Source organism: Athene cunicularia, assembly GCF_003259725.1.
Source record: "Athene cunicularia isolate RWA chromosome 1 unlocalized genomic scaffold, athCun1 chr1_part1, whole genome shotgun sequence".
Lineage (NCBI taxonomy): Eukaryota > Metazoa > Chordata > Aves > Strigiformes > Strigidae > Athene > Athene cunicularia.
In genome coordinates, this window is record NW_020799091.1 from 128,942,727 (window position 1) to 128,963,813 (window position 21,087).

Consider the following 21,087-nt stretch of genomic DNA (forward strand, 5'->3'; position numbering starts at 1 on the left):
AGCCAAGAAGGCCAATGGCATCCTGGCTTGTGTCAGCAATAGTGTGGCCAGCAGGGACAGGGAAGGGATCTTACCCCTGTACTCGGCACTGGTGAGGCCGCACCTCAATGACTATGTTCAGTTTTGGGCCCCTCACTGCAAAAATGACATTGAATGACTCGAGTGTGTACAGAGAAGGGCAACAAAGCTGGTGCAGGCTCTGGAGCACATGGCGTACGAGGAGCGGCTGAGGGAACTGGGGGTGTTTAGTCTGGAGAAGAGGAGGCTGAGGGGAGACCTCATCGCCCTCTACAGCTTCTTGAAAGGAGGTTGCAGAGAGCTGAGGATGAGTCTCTTTAATCAAGTAACAAGCGATAGGACAAGAAGTAATGGCCTCATGTTGCAGCAGGGAAGGTTTAGATTGAATATTAGGAAGCATTTCTTTACAGAACTGGTAGTTAGGAGTTGGAATGGGCTGCTCAGTGAGATGGTGGAGTCTGCATCCCTGGAGGTATTTAAGAGTCGGGTCGACATAGCACTGGGGGATATGGTGTAGTTGGGAACTGTCAGTGTGAGGTCCATGTTTGGACTGGATTATCCTCAAGGTCTTTTCCAACCTTGTGTGATTCTGTGAAATCCTCAAGTCCCATGGACTTTGAGGCCAGATGGAATTAAATCAGTGTCTTTTCAGTCTGACATGAGGAATTCAGTCTGATTTGACTGAAGAATACTTAACTGGGCCAGCTTTACCTTTGGATTTAAATCTCTCCCTGCATATTCTTCTTTCCAGTGCTATCCTTCTTAATCCTCCAGTAAACTTCAAAATCTGTTTTTCTCTCCCTCTTACCCTGGAGGTTTATTTTACCTTTTTTCTTACTAAAGTTTTACCATGAAATACAGGACATGCCAAATATGTTGTGTCATACCATTTATATTAAATGCCGCGGAACTGACTAACTTTGGTGTTTTTAAGAGTATATTTTTAACTTGGGCTAATGACATTTGTTGCTTTTTGAGAGGACCATACACCAACCCAACCACTTTCTTTTCAGAAGTAGAATTTTGCTTAATTTATAATGCAAATTCACAACTTGAATTGGTTTATGCTTTTTTTTTTTTTTTTTAATTGTATGAAGAATTTTAAACAGTGCTGCCTGAGGGCCAGTTCTTTAACTGCTGAATATGGCAAGAGCTTTATTGAAATCAGGAGGCTTATGTGCACTAGATAAGGCTCTGTCCTCTCTTTCAAAGCAAAGAATTTCAGCCCTGATTCAGTATTTAGGGGATGATTTTAGCAGCGTGAATAAGTCCAGTTTAGATGAGGAAATTGCTTAGGTGTCTGTACACCTTGTTGAGTTACATACCTCAGACCAGAAAGCCAGTGGAGGATATTATGCATCTTAGACTCATTGCCTATGCTGTAATGGAACTGACAGCGTGATACAATATATGGTAATAAAGAGCCAAGCCTAAGTTATACTTGTAAACATAAATTTGTTAATCGATAATGAAGAATGGATTTAATTTATTTTTAAGATACTTCCAAATGCTTACTTGTAGGTGTTACATATGAGATAGATGTCACACACCTGAGGCAGATTAGTCCATACACTCACTGGAGCCTAAAGAGTGGTTGCCTGATAAGTCTTCAGATGTCTACTCTGAGATGAGCTTAACCAGTCTCCAAAATCACTCATGGGATCACAATTCCCACCTAAATACAGATGTATAGTAACATCAAATGCACCTTAGGGTTATCCTGCCTTATATATTTTTCTCATGTAAATGTATGTGTCTTAACTTTGTGCTGAATCCAAACTGACTGCCTCAGGGTATATGAATTAATGTCAGCCTCTAATGCATAGAAAAATACTATGGTATCTCCTAGGTAGGAGATGTATCTTTCTAAAATTAATCTTCCAGAAAACATTTTACATTTTCCCTGCTACTGCATCTCTCCTTTTGTTTCAGGTCTTGCAATTGCTGTCATATATGATTCTCAACACAAGCACAGAACTAAAATCTCTTATCAGCACTTTGTTACAAGGCAGAAAACCATGGTGCTTTTAAGTCCCTGAATTGATCGTGCCCTACAAACATCTATCATAAAACATTTAGTGATCAGTGTACCAACCAGTATACTGATCTACCTTTCAAAGCTGTCTTCTGTGGACTAAACCTGAGTAGTTGGTTGTGAATCCTTTATGTATGAAATTCAAGCATTACTAGCCATTATGACAGGTCAGTTAACCCATGTAGTAGATCTGTCTTTTGTGAAGCCGAGCTTTTGAAATCAGTGTGTCAAGGGTTTTTTGATTTTTTTATATTCATCCAGTATCTGGAATAGGGGGCCAGGGAGGTTGGAATCTCAGTCTTTGGAGACTTGACACTCAACTGTACAAGGCACTAAACAACTTGATCTAAGTTAGTTCTGCTTTGAGTGGGGTTTGGATGGTCTCCAGAGGTCCCCTGCAACTTCTTCTATGGTTCTGTGTTGTGTTTTTGTTTTGTTTTTGTTTTTGTTTTTTTCTTTAAACCTCATTTACTAAAGCATTCTCAAAACATAAATTAAGGATATGAACCCTGACTGAATTTTAAAATCAATCACCAAAAATGGCTTAATATGTACTGTGTTCTGATACCATTAGTCTGCTCTGATGGAATTTACTGTTGTTTAGCCAGCCAGTCCTATTCTGTGCCTGGTAGAAGCTCAGTCAGCTTCAATTCTGATCTTTCTGCATACTACATTTGAGTCTGGCCCTTCTAAATGACCACAGCACAACTGATGTTAATTTACCCATACCTGTTCAAATCCATCCTGCTTATATATTCTACTTGACAACAGTGACAAATGTGCTTTAAACTGATATGACAGCTTCATTTTATTAATTTAATAGGTTTCTACTCAGTATTTTTTTCCAGGAGCAAATTTTGGAAAAAATGAGTGGCAGTGTGGCTGGGTTAAATGTACACAAAGGCTAAATGTGTGCAAGATATTTAGATTTTGGCTAATATATTTCCAGATAGAGTCCACCAAACACTCTTTGTGAATGTCACTCTATTAAATGATGTTGACTAAAGAGTTTTAAACTTGTCTGGTACACATATAGATACACAAAAAGAAGGTTTTGTATTCTTTGGCTATGAAGAGCTAAAAACTGGGACAGCAATAGGAACTCAGCAATAAGCTGCAGTGGCATAGGTGACAGGTACAGAATGTAAGAAGGTGAAGCACTTCTCTAACACCTTGTCAAATCTCAAAGCAGCATCCATCTTTCATTTTTCTAGCAGTCAAAATGCACAAAGCCAAAGTCATGGTTGACTCTTCTGCTTGAGTGTCCTCATAAACTGTATGTGTTGGTTTGCTGGTCCCTTAAGTCCCTACTGAAGGGACTTCATCTCTCTGTCACAGCAGAGTCCTGCATTCTCTGTCCCAAAGGATACTACCTATCCAACGTCCTGTGAAACATACCTTCAGGTCAGACACATCTCTGTAGCACTGTTCAGAACGGGTATGATCAGACAGCTGCACATTCCAGAAACATGGGAGCTGGTAGACAAGGAAGGGATTTTGTTTGATGACTGCATTGAAGATATCCTAGTGGACAAAACCAGAGAAACAGTTGGGTATGTTTTTTCTACAGTGAGGTGGTCTCAACCTGTTCCTGAGCTGACTGTCCTCCCCATCACAAGTAGAAATGCAAATGGTTATGCAAGTTGAACACTGCAAATCTTGCTTTGTTATTCTGTTACCATAGAGGGTGCTATCAGTCTAAGGGGTGATGTCTAGATCTGAACAAGAGGAACAGACTCTCTTGACACACAGAGCTCATGGGCTCCAGCAAAGTTTTTAAAACATTTATCTTGTACTGCTGGCAAGAGATGTGGTTCCTATCCTAGTCACCAGGGAGAGAAAAATGCAGTAAATGATAAACTGCCTGCTGTTAGCAAGTACTGCATCACTTTTCAATAAAGGGTATGAGAGTAATCCTGGCAGTTGCACTGCTTCAAGGTGAATTACTATGTGGGCTTTTAGCCAGCACTTTATTGTTGCAAAAAGTAGTCTAGGTATTTCATGGAAAGGACATGTAGGACAGATCTACAGAACAGCCTACACCATGAGGGACAGAATGTGTTCTGTGTCTATTCAGCCATCCAGTTGGAGCAGTAAGTTACAGGGACAGTCTTGTGGTTTAGGTAACAGGGTAGGACCTAAGTAACCTTAGTCCACTCCACAAAATTCTGCCCCATGCAGGTGTTAGACAGCAACTCAGGGTCTGATTGAAAACAGTGAAGTTAGAAGAATCATTCTAATGAACGTCAGTAGCTTTTGGATCAACCTGCAGCAATACTGTACACAAGTGCCCATCTCTGTGCACAGTAAGCAGCATACTTCCTTACTGATGACCGATCATAAGCCAGATGTAGCTCAGAAGCAGCAGAAATATCTAAATATGATGCTGTATTGAGTTAATACAGTCAAGCTGTTGAGCAAGACTTATTAGTTCAGGTCCACTACTACATTAACAGGGTTTCTGGATTTAAAACTGAGAGCTGGCAGGAAGCACAAAGAGAGTAAATATGTGTTTCTATGTATAGGCACATTATTTATTCTCTTGGCCTCAGTTACCCATCTGTGGCAGGGAGACAGCAGCACTTCTGCCTTTAAAGGGGTGTTGTGGCATGGAGTGCATTAAAAGACTGCTGGGACTCATCTGCCAGAAACAGTAAAGAAATATCTGGAGACTCTTAAAACTAAAGTCCTCTTAGACAATAACCTGTAAGAAAAGACACAGTATATTTGGACTTCCAGTGTCTGGAGAGTTTTATGTCAAAAAAAAAAAAAAAAAAAGGACAGAAAATTAAAGCTTTAAAACCCCATTTATCTATCTTATGAATCATCTTTGCAGAGGAGGTAAAAATGTCAGTGTAGAAGGAGAAACCTCATGAGTAAATCTCTGTTCCTCTCTTCCATGTTTTCCCCAGAACGGTTTAACATTATGTTTACAGGCACAGTATCCTTTCTCTGCCTTTTCCCACATCTCATCCCCTTTCCCTTTCTTACTTTGCTCAATCTATGGAGTAGTGGAGTCACTCCTCTGCAATGTCCTACTCACCTGGTCAGCCAGTGAAGTGGACAGCATGCTCATTAACTCCCGCTCTGCTGTGAGTCTCCACATCTGCTCCCATTTCATCTTCCGTAACTTATCAAGAAGCAGCAAGATAACCCCTGAAGGAAAACACAGTGCAAAGAACAAGAGAAGCCATGATGTCACATGCCAGTCAAGGGCCATCCTGTCTATGTGCTGACTCAGCAGTTAAAACAATTACATGAGCTGCAATCTGTCAGTGGAAATTACAGTCCTGACCCTGTGCTAACAGAGAAGACTGACTAAAAAAAAGCTTCAAGTTACAAGATGCCACTAAGGGAAAGTTTTCCTGAATCCCTGAGACGGCAGAGAAAACATGGAGAGATAGCATACGGAGGAATGCTAGGTTATAGAGTCTTTCAAGAAGGCTAAAGTAGCCAAAGAGGAGTGAAACTAGGAAGAAGAGAAGCAAGAGAAGGATACTGTGTTTCTAGTAGTCTCCTTAACTGATAAATCTTGACTTCATTAAAACATGATTAGAACTGGGATTATTCTTTACAAAATGAACCAATACAGGTGATTCACATGATGGAGGTTAACTTAATCCAAAGATGTTACCATTACCATTCCAAAGATAGTTATATAATATTCTATAAGAAAGAAAGAAGGAACCTCTTGACACTCAGAAGTGGCCTCCCCCCTCCTTATTCTGAAAAGCTACAGGCTCCAAAAGGATATTCTGTCAAGTCACTGTCTACTAGGGAAAGGGTAGAGACAATCCTGATTTATCTAGTATGGCTCCATTTCTGCCATCTTCACTGTGAACAGAGATCTGCTTCTTCCAAAATCCTACTGTTTAAATTAATTTCTATCTGGCCTGAAATTAAGATTATGCTGACACAAAGAAAATTTTGTCACTCGTATAAAACATCTTACTCAATGTGTGTGGGGTGAAATCTGGCCCTTAATACTTACTGCATAGGATGCAATACATATGCTGCATAAGATGAAATGAGCCCTTACTCCACCTAGTAAAATGTTAATCATCTGACAGATCTGACTGCAATCCTTGGAATTTTTCTGAGTAACAGATTATTGGTGTAGGTCACAACCTAGCCTTTGAGAGTGCTTCCCATTAAGGCAGTAAGTGTTCATAGAGCAGGATCCTCAGATCAGAAAGTTACACTTGAAGCAGGAAAGGAGGTATCTTAACATACATTGTTATTCCTCAGTTGCTTTTTGTCTGGACAAAACCCCTAGTGTAGAAGAAGGGAAAACAGCAGAAGCAATGAAGTTGGATTGAAGCATCAGCAAAACCTTTCCTACAGCATCTCAGAAAATTTTACTCAAAAAAATAATTTGGAAAGACTTAGATAAGAGCACTGTCATGGGGAAGGAAGGCAAACTGAAGGACCATAAAGAAAGAGTACTGATAAAGAGCGGCCTAGCAGGTTGGCAGGAAATACCTAGTAAGAGCAATGATAGGTTCTGTGTTGTTTCACGTCTTCATTAGTGGAAGGAGGAAGTAAACAGAATAGTAATGACATCTGCAAGCAATATTAAATAAGAGATCTTACAAAAAAAAAATATCATCATAACTGTAGAGAAACACAACTACACAGAAGGATATGAAATGGCAAATAAGCAGGCACTGGGAAAAGCTGCCTGAGGGAGTCTAAGATGATAAAACTGAAGCTAAGAGTAATGAGAATAAGAAAGGAAATGTAGACTGAATACTTAAGAAAAGTTCTTCGAAACGGTCATGGTGAAATAACAAAAAAATGACAGATAAAATGCTTTATTTCGTAAGTCTTTAAAAATCATACTACACAAAGATTAGAAAATACACCTGGAACAATCCTGCACTGGTTGGGAGAAAACAAAGGTGGTACCAGTTCTTTCCTATCTTCAGTTTCTATGACATGGCAGATATCTTTCTAGTAAAACCTGGCACTCCAACGAATAAAAAGAAAACCTCTTCTGGCAATGAATTTTGTGGCTTATTTTAGTTCTGTTTTCATTTCAGTCCATCTGGTTCCCAGGGATGCTGGAACCTGTACTGGAGTGATCCCCTTTCATCTTCAGTCAACCTTTCTGCTTCCAGCTGTTGGATTGGAAAGGGGTGTATTGTCACAACATGCTACAATCTATTTCTGCCAGCCAGTTTGTTTTCTTTCCAGCATATCCGAAGCCTATTTGGAGTGTGTAGTGTGCGTGCATTAGCTTCTAAGAAAGCCACTGTGCATTGTCTGAAATTCTAGATCAATGTGAAGCAGGTTCCTTGTGCTGCAGCAATAAACTGGGTGAGATCCACTTCCCTCTGGCAAAGGATCTTTTCCAGCTGGCAAGAACTGTCAGTTTTGTTTTATAGTCAAATACAACTGAGAAGATTGTTTATTAAGAAAAATAAAGAACAATTGTAAGATTTGGTTAATAGTTTTTATAATTTGTAGACAATAAAACAATTTTTCTTAATTTTTTGAAGCTCCAGTCTCAGGAGAAGGGGAAATGTTTTAATATGTGCAGTATTCTCCATTTTTTTTGGTCTTCCACTCTTATGATAACAGTAGATTATGGCATCACAGCTGAAGAGATTATGCTGTCCTGAGGGGCTATCATGGTAGCAGCTGAGAGTAAAGGAGGCAGATGGCATGGAAGACTGGAATATATGTGAGAAAGGATGTATTAAATTGTGATGCAGTCATGCCTATTGAAAATATTCACAAGCTTTTAATGGTCGATCATCGATTCACCTACAAACTTGGGTTTAAAACAGCCTCTGCTCAGGGCCTCTCACACTGTGGAATTCTAATTTACTGCTGCTGTAAAAAATAACTACTGGAGAATATTTATGGCAAGTTTAAATATTTACTCGTTAGTATTAGGGAGGATAAGAGGTTTGTACTAATAGAAGAATTTAATACTATTCCCCTAATTAGTGTTATTTAGTGCAAAAGCATGTGTGTTGGGATCTTTTAAATAATTCATACAGAAGAAAAATTACCTTTTCTTCAGAACACTGCACTTCAGTTTTGTATATCGTTCTGTTATCAAAAGCTAACATAACAAATGAACTAAGTCCAATCTGCACAATTAAGTTTGCAGGCAAAGTGTCTGAAATAAGGAAAGGGAAATATTTGCCTCAGGAGCCCCTTCCCTCAGAGTCAAACTGACTGAAATCTTAGACTGAATTCAAGATGACATACAGCTGAACATAAGGGGGAAAGGGACTTACTCTCAGCTGCTGTGCTGGGGGAGGAAGACTGGAGAAAAAAAAAATAAAAAAATCAAAGGAATATTTTATGAACATCTGGACCCAGGCAGTGGGACTTCTCATCTTTTGATGAAAGCAACATTCTCCTGCCTTAACCTACCTGAGAAAAACAAAGGGAAAGCTTGGCAGCAAATAAACAAAAAGAGAAAAGTGGCAACACAAATGTCTCATGAGTATTAAATAAATATACTCTGCCACAGAACACCCTATTTTCCTTATCATGAGGAAACAGTTCAGACATACACAAAGATGCATATATCTCAAAAAGCTCTTGGAAAAATAATGCCTTATTACTAAATCTATGGAATGTGTCCTAGTCTAATTTTTACTAATGGCATTTTCTCTTTCTGCTTGATGAGACTTCACTTGACCTACCAAAATCTGACAGATTCTGAATTGCTCAAACAAACAAACAAACAAACAAACAAAGGAGCTTCTCAAAATTGTAATTTCAGGACACATGCAGAAAAAAACAGCCTCAAAAGTAAAACAAAACCCAAAGGAATTTGGTGAATACATTGGAGAAACAGGGCAAAAAAGTCTGAATTATTATATTTGGACTAAAATGTTTCAGTTGGGAAATACTGCAGACTTTTTTGGGGCACATTTTAAAAATCAACTTATTCTAAACCAAATGTTTTTCACATTAAAATTGACACAATTTAAGAATCTTATTGAAAATGGTTACAAGACCTGAAAAGGAAAAGATATGTTTCATTCTGGATCTAACAAAACTCTGGGAGTCGCCTGATTTTTTTGTCCTTTTCCCATTTTTTGATTCAATCCGAACAAATTTTTTGTCTTTCCAATGTTTTGACTAAGCAATAGTTTCAGTAGATGCTTCAAGCCATCTCAGCAAAATAGTCTGGGTGGTTTTTTTGTTAATTTGCTCCAGAACAAATTATTTAATTTCATTTTTCTGAATAGTAAATTGAAAGTTTGCAGAAACATTAGCAATTTTCCTTGGAATGCTACCAAGCATCCTCACCTCTTGCTTCAGGAACATGGACTATGGCTTTTCCTGAAATTCAGAGAAGAATATATAGTAGAGCTGGAAGTAATAAACAACATTTTAAGATAGAATAGAATCAGTTACAGAAGTTATAGTGAAACTGGACAAGCTTTCAAGCTCATTCAATTTATTACAATGACCCTTTTAATGTGGGTGAAAAAATACTCAGTGCTGTGGGGGGAAAAATGTAGCTACTAAGAGATCATTTTCTGTAAGCACTACCTGGCCTGTTTCTTTCAGGGACAACAGGATGCTTTTGTGAGGTGTTACGGCAATGCCATATTATGTGAGCAGCATCTCAGAGACTATCCTTGTCAGGTTTCTATAATTTCTTATTGAAATTAAGCCTATAACATTGAACTTTCTAGACAGATAGCAAGTAGATACCATTACAGTGTCTAAGAAAGGCAGGCAGGACACACTTCAAAATATATTACAAAGCAATATAGTGGGTTTTTAAAAAATTACTGGGATTTTATACTACCTAACCAGCATATCAAAGCCCATACACCAAACCACTCAGTCTTAGATGCTGTAAGAAATAATGTTAAATAGTGCTGACATAATGGAGATTTGCTGCAATAAATAACTGACCCAGAGATTCAAGGTATTACAAACATCAGTAAGCCACCATGTTTTTTGAAATAGATTTGGCACCAGGAATTTGAGTTGAGTTTTAGGTGCTATGGAAGGGGCTTGTAGCTCTGTTGTCTGAGGATAAGCGCCATGAGAGTGTTGACTGCTTAGTACCCTAGCAAACGCTTATTGTGTTCTTTTAATTCTAGCTTATTGTACCTGAAATCAATGTAGTGGTCACAGTATATAATGCTAGCAATGTGACTGTGCCTTTGCTGGATCAGGGCCCAAATGACCAGTTTTGCTGAGGACCACATTTGGAATCTGATGGGCCACACCTCCAAAGCAGTGACTGTGGCCTCTGCTCTCCACCCACAGTATCAAGAGCAAATAGAAAACCACAGACATATGGCTGTTAGGGATTAAAAAAATTGAATTAAAGATGCAATTCCACAACAAGCCACTGTATGCACATTTAAATCTTAATTTTAAGTCTTTGTGTGGATGAAAATCACTGCATTTATTTCACTTGATTCATAGACTGCTGCTCATAATTTGACTAGCCATATTATTAGTATAAAAACCCCATAGGTTATGTCTATAGCTTTTAACACAGTATGACCAAAGGACTGTCATTCTAACTAATTTCTGGAGTATCCTGATACATTATTTAACTATGAATTTACATGCATTAGAGTTTTTCTCCAAAAAAGCCTTTCACAATATTAAAAAAAAAACAAACCACAAACAAACTAATAAAAACTTTCAGGGATACAGAATATGTTAATTGAGAATAAATTATGACTCCGCATTTGAAGTTTCCTCTGAGAAAACTGAATAGGGCAGAGAAACTGTTTTGAAATAGGAAGTGGGTGTCCCTCTGGGCATGGTGACAAAATGCAATAGCCCTTATTTTTCTCTGCACATGTGTTGAAAGTGAAACTGAGGTAGAGTGAATTTTGAAATGTAGTAAAGTCACTCTGTTGGGAGCCTGGTTCCTCTTGAAGCATTATAAATATTTTGTTTATACTTCCTGATGACCATTTAATGAAACGGAACACTTGTATTTTCTTTGTTCTCCTCTTCTTAAGTATGCTGTTTGTCCTTAGGCAGAATTAAGATGAAGGATATACTTAATGCATGATTCTAAATTCTTATAATTCTTATAGAGTTACTGGCTGTAGTTCAGAATTTCCTAGTTTTCTAATTGTTTCTTTATTGGTTAGATGCTGTTCTTCCTGAGCAATTTGAAAAAAAAGATACATATGCTGTGTATCTTCTCTTTAATTACTTCGATTTCTGGAGTAATTTCTCCAAATTTCTTAAAAATCCAAAGGCTGCTACAGAAAAATTTCCTTGATTCAGGAGTCTAAGGTCTACAGGAGAGGAGTCATGAGCCATGAGACTTTTAGGAAGTCTATGAAGGAAAATCTCTTGTACTTTAAGACAATCCTGCTAATTAATGCTCTCCCCTCCTATCCTCCAGAGTCTTGTGAAGAGAATTAAGAATTCTGCAGGTCTATCAGAGGTCAGCACAGAAAAACTGTCTCTAGACCTGGAGGAACTGGCCTCCTTTTACATAGATCCCAAGCAGTGCAAAGTCATACACTTTCCTGCCCAAATTGCTGATAAAATTTTTCTTTTTTCTTCTAGCCTTTGCACTCCATAACCCTTGTGAGCATATAGGGTACAGAGATTTCATTTTAAAGGCAGTGGAAAGCAAATATTTCAGGGACTTCTCAGTTGGCAAACTAGGTAGATGGCTTCCAAGTGAGGGAAAAAAACCCACAAGAGGCAAGCCATTAAATATTCTTGGAATTCAAAGGATTGGGAAAGTTTTTGCTCAGAAGTTTCAAACCTCAGATACCACATTCTAACTTCAGACCAGCAAAGGGATAGAGGAGGAAAGTTTCAGCTTCTTGGCTGAAAGAGGCAATGACCAATCTAAATGGAGCAGAGGAGAGCTCTCTCAAAGATGTCTCACATCACTGCCATGAACAAGTATCACCCAATAGCTACTCACTGTGCATTTCTCTATACATCTGGAAGTCATGATTGAAGTGCCAGAAGTTGACACTAACAAAAGGATAGTCAGGCACACATTTTATTATAAAGCCCTTTGAAATGCAAGACTTAAGAAGAAAAATTACATGGGGGAAATATGGAAAATGTCTACAAAGTTTTAAAGAACTTTTCTTCTCTTCAGTACTAAAAATACAGTAAGTTTTTACATGGTAGGTTATCTGTGATTTCATTTGCCTGGGTGCTTAGGTGACTTCAGTCAAGAGAAGAACAGCATCCCAGTTAAATACATATTTAGGTGATATAATCAGAAATGTTAATATTTAGGTCTTGTGTAACAGAGGCCAAAGAATTTTTCAAAATCAATTTGTGCTTTAACTAGAGCATAACTTCAAGAAAAACATTGTCTTGATTTAAAAATTTACAGTAATGGGTAATCTATCACAAACTTTGATAAGTTATTCCAATGCATAATTACCCTGATGAAGGATACTTCCATTATTTCTAACTTCCAGTCATTTGATCTTGTTGAACCTTTGCTAAATTGGCAAGCCCTCTATTAAGAAATAATATTTTCTCCTGTGTATATTAATAATCTATGATCAAACTATCCCTTGAATTAAGTTCCTGGAGCCATTTTTTCCAAATTTATGGGAAGTTTTCCAGTATATTCTTTGAACTTTGTTGATTTATAAGTACTCATCTTTGATCTGTGGAGATTGGATCTGAGCAAGTAGTTAAATCTACATTTAAAAATACATCCACTCCAAGACGTGATCCCTAGCACCAAGATCGAGGACTACAGGGTGGCTGCACACACACACTGTTCAGAGTCTAGCTCTTGATTGAGCAGGCTGGTCACATTCATACTACATAGTATTTGTCTCTGAGGGACTAGTTTGTGTTCCTTCAGTTTTCAGACATAATTATTTTGTTTGCATTTCTCAGTGTTTGATGTGAGAGAGTCACTTTACAGTTTTCTAGATTGGCGTTTTTAGCATGGAACTGAGAGTCTATGTTGTGTGCACTGGAGAATGTCATCAGGGCACGTAGGAATAGTAGAGAGCGTGAAGTCTTCTGATTCAGTGTTGAAGGACAGAAAGGAGGTGCCAAACAGAGTGTAGTCCTATCTATACTACCTTTCAGAAATACTTCCTGGAGTGAACTATCACAAATGACAATTTTTTTTTTTTCTTGACAAAAGACAGCTTGCTCCCTGAGAAAGACAGGGTAACAACTGATTTCTGTGCTCTGTGAATGATCAGGGAGCCAAGATCAAAGAATGAACTAGGGAGATCTGATAGTGTAGACATTTGGTATGCAGGAGTAAAAAGGAGACACCCAATACAAAAGAAATGTATCTCCTGTACTCGTATTTGTAATGTCCCTGTTTTTATACATTCGGTGGTCACAGAAAGTATTTTGACAACCTGGACTGATTCTCATGCATCTCCCCATTCTTTCTCAGTGTACAATTTCACATGTCAGTGCCTCAAAACACAGAAGCGTAAATGAGTGTCGCAACTCTACATCAAGACAGAGTAACTGGACTTTGGATGAGCTGTCCTGAAGAGTAATCACAGAATAGCGCAGACTGCACAGGGTTACTGTGCAGGAGGTCCAGTCATTGAATCTCTCAGTGAGGCAAGTTTGGAAAAAGGGATCACACAAAGCTTGTTTCAATGGATTAAAACTGAGGAGGTTTTCTGGAATTCGTCGAATATTTGTCCTGATGAAAGCAAGTACATCTTCCAAAACTAATCTATTGGACTCTCCATCAAAGAATTACCCACCTTTAATAGAAACAAATCTGTTTCTTGATCCTCAGCACCTGTAAATCAGATTAGGTCTATTTAACACAAGAGTTAGGCATTTATAGAAAATCTGTACTGTATCTATGATCCTTATCTATGTTTTTTTTTTCTTCCTCAGAAAGCAGAAAAAATTGAAAGGTAACAGGGACCATTGCTTTAAATCATGTGGATGCATTTGGTTTTGATAGTCTCAAAAGCATCATATTTAATAGGGGTCAAAATGTCAACAATTTTACAAGGTTTCCGCTTTGGACTATGTGCAGAGGAAAAATGCACCCTGCACAGGTAATAATTATTTTTTTTGGCTTCCAATATTAACAGTAGTCCACAAGGCTAATTGTAGGGATGGGGACAATGAATAAGAACCTGTCATAGCTTTTCTTGGTCTAGTGTTCAGTCAGTGCCCTAGCAACAGAGAAGAAAATGTGGCTCATTGTTCTGAACAGCCTCTCAGGTATTTCTTTATAGCTGGATGACAAAGAGGTTTGGGGTTTTGCATTCAGAAGCAACCAGACAACTGTTTTTCTGCCCTCTTAATGGTCAGTTTACTGACTAGATGAGATTCAGGAGGAATATTCTAAGAAATGGATTAGAGGAAGGAAAGCAGCAGCACAGAATGAACAACACTTACCACAGTGTTTTTAAAAAAACAGGAAACACAATGTACTTTAATGCACTCAAAGTTCAGCTGCAGGTAAATCCTTCCTCCATGACCATTTCTATTCTAGTTACAGAGAGACAGGATTAGGTTCACAACAGAAATACAGGGATGCATTTGTGTAAGGAGAAAATGTGTGTGGAGTTGTTTAACATGCTCATATAGATAAACTGAGGTACAGTTTGGGTAAGTGGACTACAATGTGCCTGTGAAGTAAGTTGGACTGCCAAGCTCAAAGGGCTGTGTTCAGTAAATCAGAAGACATTCAGATGGTGGCCAGTTACAGGTGGTATTCCATGAATTGATACTAGGGCTGATACTGATTTCCATCCTGATTAATGAGCTGGAGATGAGATAGAATGCATCCTCAACAACACCACACATGTCACCAAATTGGGGTCTGTGGCCAATACCCTGAGAATAGGGCTGATATTCAGAGGGACCTTAACAGGCTGGACAAGTGAGCTAAGAGAAAGCTCATAAAGTTTAACAAAAAGTCCTGCATGGGACTATTCCTGAGTGGATCATACAGGCTGGAGGACAAGTGGATAGAAGGAAGCTTTTCAGGAAAAGTCCTAGGGGGCTTGTTGGACATCAAGTTGAACATGACTCATCAGGGCGACCTTGTGGCAAAGAGGACCAACCACATCCTGGCTCTATTAGCCCCTTAAGGGAAGTCATTACCACTCTTAGTGCTTGTAAGACCACATCTGGAGTACTGTTCTGGATTCCTGAGTCAAATAAAGACACTGATGGAGTAAGTCCAGCAGAGAGCAACCAAAATGGTCAGAGGCCTGGAGAACATGTATGAGGAGAAGCTGAGAGAACTGGGATTGTTCAACCTGGAGAAGGCTAAGTGGATCTCTTATTGCTGTCTACAACTACTTAATGGAGCCAAACTCTTCTAAGAGATGCACAGAGAGAGAATGAGAGGAAACTGACAGAAATTGCAGCAAAGGAAATTCTAATTATGTATTAGAAATTTTTACTTTTCTAACCAAGATGGTAGCCAAATACAGGAACAGCCTGCCTTGAGAGGTATCCTTGGAGATACTAAAAACTAAGTTGGAAAAGGCCCTGAGCATCCCGAGTTGGCTTTCAGTGGGAATAGGACCAGAAGACCTCTGGAGATTCTTTCTGACCTAAATTGCCTATAATTCTATGATCCTATTTGGGAAAGTTTCTCTTTTCACTGTCTCTGCTAAGGTCTTGAGAATAGCTGTGTGGAAATTAGCTGTATATATAGGGTGTTGCAGTGCTCCTGTCCTACCCTGAGCTCAGTTCAACAGACAGGTAGAGGAGGAAGGGTTGAGGAGTTACAGCAGAAACAATTGAAGTCAGGATGTAGCTGAACGTAGAGACAGAAGAAAGACGATGGAGAAAGGAAAGAACTGAGTTGCTGCTTCTGAGATCTCAGTGTCCACTCAGTTTTGCAGATCTTCTTTCTCAAATATCTCTGGATTTTTTTTTAAAGGGGAAAGGTTTGTACAAAACTTATTATACCCTAACACTAAAATGCTTAAAGTGTAGCAATTTCTGTAGCCAATAGCACCTAAGAGACTGATCTGACTATGACCAAATTCGACTGCTTTTTACTGTCACTCTTTTAGAGGTGATGGCTTTAACACAAGGGTGTAGAAAGACTGCTATTTTCTGTGTTAGGCACAAGACACCTGCTAGAGTCCAAAGATGGAGTTTAACTGTGATGTCTCTTTCTATGCTTTGGGACTATGGCTAAACCTCTGTTTCTGTATCTACAAAAAGGAACTGTCTTTACACAAACACTTTTATGAGCACAATGAGAAATTGGAAAGTGAACCTGCACTTCAGAAGAAAAAGGACTGGTTTTACTATTACTATGCATTTGTCTGCAGCTCTCCTGTTACGGAATAGAAGTTTGTTCTCAGTTTAGGCACCTGGATGCCTCTACTAAGCTTTTATGTGCCAGTCTTTCATCTAAATTTAACCTGCTAATGATGGTCTGTCTACAATAGAGGGCATTTTTTCAGAATGCTGGACAACATAATTACTCATCAAGCTATGTATGTTCACATAAAGAACTGTCTTGATCAAGCTAAGAATACCACACTTCAGAATGATTCTTTAAATCATTAGCTTGGAATACTACATATATATATATATATATATGTGTGTGTGTGTGTGTGTGTGTGTGTGTATGTCCGTGTGTCCCCTATTTATGTACATTACGTGGAGAACTCTACATTATGAACTCTGGTCAGACCAGTAAAAAACCCCAAACTAGGACAATTTAATCAACTAAAAAGAAATAATTTTTCTTTACTCCAATACGGTGGAAACTAGAATCTGGTATAGACTTAATGTCGTTTTTTTAAATCACAGGTTCCTTGGGAGATGAAAGTTTTAAGTGTGTCAAAGAAAGTTAGGTGTTGTTTTTTTTTTTTTTATAAAAGACTCATTGCAGGGTCTGATGGATTCGACTGCTAAGGAGTAGAGGATGTATCTCGGTGCAATGAACAATAGACTAATTCAGCTGTAGCAATGGCATTACTACAGGGACAGGCTTCTCAAACTAGAGGCACCATTTTCAAAATCAAATACATATTGTCCCTCATTTCAGAAATGTCAAGCATGCTGTAAACAAGTTCTTAGTACATCATATGCTTTAGAAACTGCATGACAAAGACTGGAAAGGAAGCTATTCTCTGAGGGTAGTCAGTATTAAAATAGCTTGTTTTTAAGTGTAAGCTACAGATAATAGCCAACAAAGATAGGGCTGTGGTCATCAAAAGCAGAATTATCATTTTAGCTTCCCACCATTGACACAGACTGACATTTCCTATTGAGTCTAAAGGCAATGTGTTGGCCCTTCCTCAACAACTACCTGTACAATGTGCATATTACTTGTACCGCAAATGCCTCTTGGTGCACTATAAAGCACATGTGTATCAGTATGCTTTGCACCAATAACAGTATTTACTGAATGAGCTCATAGTGTCTTAAAGAAGGAATAATCTCATCCAAAAAACTGGTACAGTGTGATTCTGAGTAGGTGGAGAAAGTGCTACTTTTTGCGTTGATATTGGTGTTGGAGTTCATTTGTTATTTTAAATTTTTTTTAGAATCTATAGAATATAGTTTCTAAATAGTGCTATATTCAGATGGATGTAATGAAATTCTGACTCTTCCAAGGGGAAAAAAAAGGCATTTTGGTAACAGATCTATCCAGAATTAGGCAACAATAACTATTTAAAGCATTAATTGTGAGGATTTCTGAAAAACAGAAATATCTGATTAAATTAAAAGTGCTCAGCACTTCTTAACATAAGATCCATTATCATAATGTCATGAGAAGAAGCCCATGGAGCTCAGATGAAAATGATTATTGTGTTTCTGGAGCAGGACCACAGGCAGTTCATGACCACCACCCCCCCATTTTGTATTGCTTTACTAGTCATTTGCTTTCTGCCCTGAAGACGCACAGTATCATCACGAAAAAGCACAAGATGTAATCCAGTGTAATTTCATATAAACAGTCTGCCCTACACTTCTACTGTTCACAATTGTTAAATATTATGCAAAAAATGACATAACGCATGCTTCCCACTTCCAATTCATCTTCCATAGGTCCATTTTTTCAGGGAAGAAATAAAGGAAAGAGATTAATTCTAGCATTCTTCCAGTCATTACAAGTATGGGAGTAATATTGCATGGTGCACATGTAGCCTGGGGATCGTTAGGTGCTAGACGTTCCCTTCTGTTCTCAGTCCAGAAATCTGGTTATGTGACATCTCTCAGCGTGGGAGTATGAATTGGCAGCTCAAGCTGTTGGAGCATCATCTTACAGTATATAGTAGTTGCACTGAGGCAGTGTATTTCAGATGAGCCTTAAATCTTCAGGATGGGCTTCTGTAGTATATAAATCTGAAATCCCCTGGGCCAAAGTTTTTATAAATGTTCCCTTGCCACTCAAATTACATCCTAAAGCTCCCTTTGAAGGGCATGGAGTCCATTCTCAGCTGATGTAAATTGGCCCTGCTGCACTAAAGCCAGAGGAGATTCACACCAGCTGAGAAAGTGGCCTGAAATCATTATAACAGTGACCAGAAACTGCTTTTATAAGCTATTCTCCACCAACAGAAAGCATATGACAAAGTACTAAAAGCTTTTATGTTTAGAATTTCTTTGAAAATATATTTTTCTGAGGACTAAGATGAATGTTACTCCAGAAATGAACATCAAAACCATACAGTGAAATTCTGGAGCTGTCAGTTTAACATGTGTAACAAGAAAAATCATAGTGCGGCTTAGGAAATACTTTCAAAAGCACAGTTTAGTCAGTGAGAGGCAATATAGATTACATAGAGAGAAAAGTGTGCTTTAACTAATGTATCTGTGAGTGTCTGTAAGTATTAATCAGTGTAGACAAGTAAAATGGAGTGAACAATATATAAGAAAGTATTTGATTAAGCAGCTTACTAAGTTTTGGCCAATGAGGTACAGAAAAAACCTTTGTGGTACAGAAGGAACCGTGTTTAAAATGACTTGAGGAAGGGAATGTTATCTCAAACAAGGAGTGGTTCTAACTAAGAACATTTTAAAGACCAATTAAATTATCACTGAACTGACTTTTGAGTTTGGTCTGGTTTTCTTAATATTACATTATCATGGACTAAAGTATGACTTGGATTATCTGCCTGTGCAAATGAGGAAGAAGGATAAAAAACAACCATATAAAATCTTTCCTTGAAAATCTGTATTGGCTGTCAGGAGATGTGGCCTGGGCACACAGGAATAGGAAAATGCATATGGTTACTGGATTTAAAGAGCTAGTAGAGAAGGAACAAAGACACCTTTAGCTTTAATGTATCTGCCTTCTGGAAGTCCCCAACCTATGTGTTGTCTAGAGTAGCTCAGACATAGAAAGATAGGAGTGAAAGATAAATTACTTGCTTCAGAAATTGTGAGGAAGCAGTGGAAGAATTTTGACTTTGAGAGGTGCTTCTGCATCAAATCTGCCACAGTTGAGTCTGGCTGAAGAGGCTCACATAAAAATCTCTTTTCTTAGTATTGTATCCTAGGTCTGTAGTAAACACTCGCCCAAAAGCAAGACTAAAGTCTGTCTGAGAGTTTCCCCTGATCCAGCTTTGTTTAGCTCATTAAAGGTTCAGCATTTTGAGGGCCTTTTTACTGTTCCTAAGTACAGCTCTAAGCACCTGAATTTCTGAGTCTTCCCTTTCCTGGTCCACTGTCTCTTGTAAGTGTTTTGCTTAATTGCCTCTCTTTCTTGCCCTCCTGTTTAGTTTTCTGAATCTTCCTTGGCCACAGTGTTGCATTCAGTGCCAATTATTTTAATTTACTGAACACAACAAACAAGATCCAGTTCCACTTAGTATTTCATCTTCCTTGAGAGATTTATGTCTCCAATCTCTGCTACATTACTGAGGCAAACAATGAATTGAGTTAAGAAAAGTAGTGAATGGTGCTGATTCTGTCAATAACATCAATTGCTATTTCTCAGAGGTTGCGTGATTTCACTCAGTGACCTCTTGTTCCATAAACTTATATTCCTCTTGTCAATCTTCCATTAATTATCTACCTTCTGTTTTTCTTTCAAAAAAAAGAGAAAGTTTTTATAACAGCAGGTAAGTTGTCTGAAGAAATAAATTGTGAGCAGACTAAAATCATGGGCAGGATTATGCATGGCCTGGTAGGTATGTGTTAACACATGCAATATATGTGAAGGACTACAGACATTCAATTATTTCTACTTTCAGTGGAATAATTTTGTGATATACTGACATTTGGTATCCCTATCGGACATTTGGAACAGTAAGTTGAGACAGTATAAATTAAATATTTACATAATTTTTTATTTACATAATTGCACTTTAGATATTACTCACCATACATTTCTGGGTTAATTTAATGTTACATGGCTGTGTCACATTTCTCTCTGCCAGCATCAAAATGGCAGAAAGGAAAAAGCAAACATGCAGCGGAAATAAAGTAACTATAAAAGGTGGTCATCTGTCAGTAGAACAAAATATACTGCTTTGTGGTTTAACACTGAACGGAACTGACATTGACAAGTTTAGTTGCGTAAATCATAAACTTTCAGGTTTCAGGGCAAATCCATGAAACTTATCTCTGTCTCATGTTTTTGGAGAGGCGGGGTTGGAGGGATGGGTGGCCCAAGCCTATATATGGGCAGTTCTGCTCTGGCAAGTGAAGAACTAGGAAACAGACCTCTTTTGCCAAAATCCTGAATCCATATCTATCTGTGTTCTGTTAGGCTATTCTTTTAAACATTTTCACAGAACACAGATGCTTTGCAGAGGCTGAAATACAAATCCACAAAATCTGCCATGATTACCCCAAATATAGAAAGGAGTATAGAAATACAGATGACCCAACCACAACTTGTGCAGTCATTTTTCTTGTTAGTCTGTTTAATTCCATCCAATATATTTCTGTGAAGCAAAACCACCATGATGGTGAATAATTTCCTGATAGTGCAGGGATATTTAGGACTTATCTTTTCTAAATGGAGGCTTCACCATCTGTTCTGCCCTTTTATTACAAATAGAGAGGGAACCTAACTCACTGCCTCAGCACATAAAGGCTAGCATTGAAATGATTTAGATGTACATGTGTGTTCTTTATGCACCTGGTATGTTTTC

At 38.3% G+C, this 21,087-nt stretch overlaps 1 protein-coding gene across 2 annotated transcripts in view; it reads right to left on the minus strand.

Moving 5' to 3' along the window:
- Positions 1-21,087, minus strand: part of LARGE1 (LARGE xylosyl- and glucuronyltransferase 1) — a 333,162-nt gene that overhangs the window by 51,360 nt on the left and 260,715 nt on the right. For both annotated transcript variants that reach the window (XM_026852223.1, XM_026852234.1), the window contains 2 exons: positions 5,097-5,209; positions 3,452-3,577 (listed from right to left, as the gene is read on the minus strand). In XM_026852223.1, coding sequence (XP_026708024.1) covers positions 3,452-3,577; positions 5,097-5,209 — 239 coding nt within the window. The remainder of the gene's footprint in view (positions 1-3,451; positions 3,578-5,096; positions 5,210-21,087) is intronic.